The sequence below is a fragment of the Thamnophis sirtalis genome, unplaced genomic scaffold (genome assembly GCF_051295495.1).
Source record: "Thamnophis sirtalis isolate CommonGarterSnake01/CBP01778 unplaced genomic scaffold, rThaSir2_p1.2 scaffold_11, whole genome shotgun sequence".
In the NCBI taxonomy this organism is placed as follows: domain Eukaryota; kingdom Metazoa; phylum Chordata; class Lepidosauria; order Squamata; family Natricidae; genus Thamnophis; species Thamnophis sirtalis.
In genome coordinates, this window is record NW_028261391.1 from 57,897,895 (window position 1) to 57,903,687 (window position 5,793).

At 40.1% G+C, this 5,793-nt stretch overlaps 1 protein-coding gene across 1 annotated transcript; it reads right to left on the reverse strand.

Annotated features, from left to right (window-relative positions):
- Nucleotides 1-490: 490 nt before the first annotated feature.
- Nucleotides 491-1,398, reverse strand: LOC148043661 (uncharacterized). The gene is made up of 2 exons (XM_087725013.1): nt 791-1,398; nt 491-692 (listed from the first exon to the last, which is right to left on the reverse strand). The coding sequence occupies exons 1-2, from the start codon at nt 1,396-1,398 to the stop codon at nt 491-493; spliced, it is 810 nt and encodes a 269-aa protein (XP_087581139.1).
- Between the last annotated feature and the right edge of the window lie 4,395 nt (nt 1,399-5,793).

The window sequence follows — 5,793 nt, forward strand, 5'->3', positions numbered from 1 at the left end:
TATAAATCTAATAAATTGAATGGAATTGAATTGAATTCATGAAACCTTTTGACCCCAGCTACTGCAGCCAATGCTTCGCAGTCCAATTGGCTGTAATTGTGCTTGATGGGTGATAGGGTCCTCGAATATTAAATGATGGGGGCTTCAGTTCCGTTGGGTATTCAATGGTTGAGGACCGCCTCAATGGCGAAGGGTGAGGCGTCTCAAGTCTAGCCAAATGGCAGGGTCTGGTTATATTGGACCAGAAACGTGTCCGCTGTCAGCAGTCTTACCGTGGGAAATGCGGAGGCCTCAGCTCTGCCCCAGGTCCATCTGGCATTCTTGCCAAGGAGCCAATATAAGGGCTCAGCTACAGTTGCTTTCTGCTTGAGAAACACACTGTAAAAATTGAAAAGTCCAAGGAATGCCTGCAGCTTAGTCTGGTTGCGAGGTGTGGGGGCATCCTGGAATGCTTTATTTTTTTTTATTTTTTGGGTGAATCCTAGAGTCGTCAATCAAATACCCCAGGAATTCTACCCTTGGTACAGCAATTAGACATTTTTTCTTTTTTCAAGTGGAGACCCTTGTCTCTAATTCTGGCCAAAACTATTCGTAATCTTTTAAAAAGTTGCTTCTTATTTGTAGCTGATACCAAGACATCATCAAAATGGGGGACGACTCCTGGTATCCCCTGAAAAAGCCATTCCATGATGCTTTGGAACAGTCCAGGGGCAATATTAACACCAAATTTTAGCTGGGTACATTTAAAATCTTGCACCATTTTTCTCCTCTCCATGCACATGCGGCAAACCTCGTCCTCGCTGTCAGAGAATACTCAGTAGTCTCGCAATGGACTTCTGTAGATCTGCGCATGCTTTTCAGGCTGTTCTGCCTTTGCAGCATTTCTGTCGACTTGGTCGAGGACTCTGTAGCCCTGGCTTCACCCAATGCAATTTGCAGAGTGAGATTTGTTTTCGCCAGCAATCTCCTTTGAAAATTGTTGTCTCGCACCCCACAAATTATTCTGTCCAGCAATAGTCCGTCTAGATCATGAACCTCACAATATGCTGCGGCTTTTCTAAGTACATCAACATATTGGTTTATGCTCTCCCCTTCTTTTTGGTTTTGGAGGTTGAATTCATGCCTCCGGGAATATTTAGAAGGTTTGGGAGCGTAGTGTGTTCTCAGTGTGTGTTGAAGCACTGACCAGGTGACAGTCTGTACCAGGATTGGCTCATATAGGTCTTTGGCGGTGTTGAATACCTCTGGCCCACAGTAGCTCAGGAACATGGCTCTCTTACGGTTGTCGGAGAGCCCCAGGAGGTCATTTGCTTCCAAAAAACACTTGAACCTCATCATATAGGAATCCCAGTGTTTAGTTGCTGGGTCGTAAGGAGCTGGTGGGGCATGTGTTGTCATCTTGTTCAGTCAAGGCAGATTTGAATTTGCCGCTTAAAGATGGCTGCTCGATGTTGCGCTTGCTCCGGCTGGATTGTTATGCTGGATTGTCTATCAGCTCTTTTTGTGCCTCGTTGCCTTCCAATCCCACCTTCGTCGCCAATGTTAAATCAGGTGAATGGATGAGGCAGACTCAGGCATAACAGCAAACAACAGCTCTTTATTAGAATGAACTATGTATAATCCAGCACCGCTCTGTTTGACAGCAGCGCTTTTATAGTGAGCTGTCAAACAGCTTGGCCAATCACCTTTGAGTATTTTCCTGCCAGATCGGCAGACCTTGGTGGAACTTACCATACTGATTGTCAGTATGTAACAGTTCATAAAACCAATCCTGATAATTCTATGGAAATTCACACCAGTTCGATATAGTCTAGTAACCTGTTTCCAACAAATGCTGGATATCTCTAGGAATACCACAAGCTGTTCACAAAAGAAATACTCCCTCCCAAAAATATTTGGTCTCCCAAACATCTTCTTTGTAAAAACTTGTTTAAATAATGCTTCTGCAGCTTGTTTTCAATCCAGAAGATGGTTATCTCATCATACATTAGTTTTTGGTCAAAGGGTGGCAAGCTTTGGAGCCAGGCATAAGGATGGTTTTTTAAAGGTCTGATGAAACATAAAGTCCGTTAGATGCCAAATGATGTCTTTACAGGTGCCATTTTTGTCTCCATCTGCTTTATGGCTTTGAAGATCATAATTATGTAAAGAGGTAAGGAATGAGATTCCAGTGTTACAAGCTTTGAAGCTGTATGTATACTCCATCATGCATATTTCATTCTGCAACTCTAGTCTGAAGAAGATCTGGACCAGAAGACTAGAGCGGGTATTAAAAAAAGAATACCTGGCAAATCCATTCATCCTCTAAGCAATGTATTTATAGAAATAAAATAACAGTCATCCTGTCCATTTTCATAATCCCCATATCCTGATTTTTTTTTCATATAATGCAATGTTCAAGCAAAATTTAATAGACTTTCAAAATCAGTATGTCCATGTTTCTCAGACAAACAAAATTATGGTACATATCAATCATAGTGAACTGAAGAAATAAAACATCAGTGAAGAAGAATAGAATTATGGTCCCAAAAACATTTATGAAGGAAGCTTAATTGATGCAAGTGTATTGTATATGCAGATGCTGAAATTAGCACCATTATCTTACTCATACAGAAATCTCAGGCTCATTTAATCTATTTGTGCACAAAGCGTGGGTATGTCTGCCTGTACAATTTTTAAATCAAAGATGAGTAATTCTTGAAATAACAAGAAGAGAAAGATGAATCTTATGTCATTTTAATTAGACTGCTACAATACAGAACATTTACAAATTAGTTTGAGTACATGGGATTATTAGCAATATACCAGATATCCTGAAAAAAGTTAAATGTTTATAAATGAAACACAATATATTTAATTTTTTTTTAAAAAAAGGTTAAGAACATCAATCATCTAAAGATATCTTTTGACATGAAGAAAATATTGAAAAGGTTTGTTCTGGCAAGCAAAAGTGGAAAAGGAAAGATACTGTTGCTATTATTTGTCAAATGAATAGTGAATAAAGATGGCCTCATTTTGGTCTCATCTCCACTTTTTACTTCTTTCTTTTTAGAATGGTATAATTGATTCTAGAGACACTAAATAAGAGGCTAGCTGTTTGGATGTGGAAGATCGTATAGATTAAACCAGATAACCTTCTAATACTTTCAGATGTAAAACTGAACTGATATATTCCAAGGCAATCTCTAGATAACATTTGACTTTGGCTGATTTGAAATATTTCATGGCTTGATTACATCAGTATAGTGTAAGTATAAATCTTTATTACAGTCAAAGACCAGCAGTACACATTACTTTTTACAATATGTTAAAAAGTACTGACATTAAGATATAATTAAAACATACTGACATTAAAAGTGGAAAATAACATACATGTTCTCAAATTGTTTGGGTCACTCCCTGGTTTACCTGGTTGCAAAGCTGTTAAGTATGGGAGTAAATACAATGGTCCAGAAATTGTTAGAGATATGTCCAAATAACTGGTACAAGATGACAACTATACTTCTATAACCAATTTTTTCCCTTGTGGACATTGCAGCAGCACAGAACTTTGCCACTGCATACGTGGTAGCCAGGTTTGTGTCCTGGAGGAGAAAGCCTAGATAAAAGTTGTCTGCCCTCCCTGGCAATCTCTCTAATAATGGGAGAATATGTGCAGAGCAGACCTACAAGCTCTGTATAGGTCACAGTGTAATAGAAGAACATGTGAGATATCTTCCTCTTCTCCTTTACCACATATGCAGACCTGTTCTGCTATAGGTGTTCTCTTATACCTGCCCTGGACAGAGAGCTTTTTTGGTAGTGTTGTAGAAACTTTGCTCACAAGACTTCAGTTCTACTTATGGTTTTCTTGTGTTTATTAATGAGATGAATATAATTTTACTATTCTGAAGACATTATCAATTCTGCTTATAATCTTACTGACAAAAATGTTTTTTTTTACAAGGTTGTTAAAGACAACGAAAGAAGTCTTACTTATCACTAATATAGGCATAGTACGCTTAGGCAACTAATTTGACAAGGTGTTTACATGTTGAGTAAAAGAACCCCTCTAAATTTGCTCCTCAGAGCTGTAAAGCATACAGCAAGCACACACACACACATACACACACACGTGTGTGTGTATGTGTGATAGAAAGATAGACAGGTAACAAACAGACAACAGATAAGCTACTAGTGAATAGTAGAATAGAGAAAGCATTTGAAAACATTTTTCTAAAAATTTCTGTTTTTTCTTTAAACCATATCTATGCATGAAGCTTTCTTTTTCTTCCATTAGTAGCAACATAACTTTTGTGTCTCTTCTGTGCTCACAGATTAACCACAGTTCTGACCTCAGACAAATGCCCATCAGTTCACACCATGGTTTTGAAATGCTTTGTTTTGTTGTCCTGAATGTAAATTTTCTTATAACTTCATCAGATCATCCACAGTTTAAATGGCGTTCCTATGCTGTTCAGTATTATCAGTGACTCGTGTTCGGAAGATGAGAGCATACTTATAAAGTTTGCATGTGATACAAAAGCTGAGAGAGGTGACTAACAGCCTAAATGAAGAAGAAAATGTCTAGACAGATTTGAGCAGTGGGATGAAATGAGTAGGAGACAATCTATCAGGGACCAATGTAAAGTTTTGCATTTAAGAAAAGTGGCAAGGCATAAATACAGGATGTCAGAGGCCTGGCTTGACCATATGACATGTGAGAGGAAATATAGGTGTATTTAATTTCAAGTTAGACATGAATCAAAAGGAGTCATAACTGTTAAAAAGACATATGCTGTATTTCTTGTGTTACATTAATAAGAACACTGTGTTCCGATCACCACTCTATTCTGCTCTTTAAGTACAGCTGTCAGCTTCTGCTTTGCTGCTGCTTCAGCTGCCATGAAACGGGAAGGGGGGGGCGTGTATGTGGGAGGGTTTTAATTAATGTGCTGGAGGAATGTTCTAGGATGTACCAGTCGTTGGGATTGCGCATGCGTACGTGTTTCCCGCCTGCATCAACGGCCTTCACATTCCATCTTGGCCTGTCTTTTTGAAGTTATCTCACACCTGACATTTGAAGGACTTATGATTGGACTGGAGCTTTGATCCTAAGGGGGGGGAACGGGCTTTGCTATATATCAATTGCTTTCGCGCCATATTATTCAGATTTTGCTTCACTGCTGCTCGCTTACCATTTATAATTAGTAAAAGTACTTTGGATTTCCAACCCATGGAGTCTCTTGGTCTTCTTTCCTAATTATGGAATGGAGTGGGGCGTGACAAGAAGCAAAATCTGAAAATATCCCTTTCCAGGAGATTTTACGTCTACCGAGAAGGGAAATAATGTCTTCTCCGACCAGAGAGGAGGAAGGCGCCGTTGGAGGGACGGATTCCAGTGAACTGGGACCTCCCGACCTTTCTTTTCACCAGCCCAGCCCGTCTGACCGACCTCTGCACGAAGATTTATTTCAACTGCAAATTTCCAGTCAGCCTGAACCTTCCCCCCTACCCCGTTGGTAAACTTCAGTGGGGCAAAGAGAAATAGAGACAAGCTGGAATGCTGGACTCACCCAAAGACCACCTCAACAAACTTCGCTGGAGCCAGGGGCCGTGAGAAAACCTCAGGCGGGTGAGTTTCATGAATATTGGAGCCAAAGGGGCGATGACGGAGAATGGAGAAGTTATCAGCACCAGGGCCCTGGGAGGCAACCCCAGCGGAGTGAACTACCTGATTATTGGGGTCAAACATTTTTGGAAGAGAGAAGGGGGGAGGAGGAAAGAGACTGGAGAAATTGGCAACGTTACCCA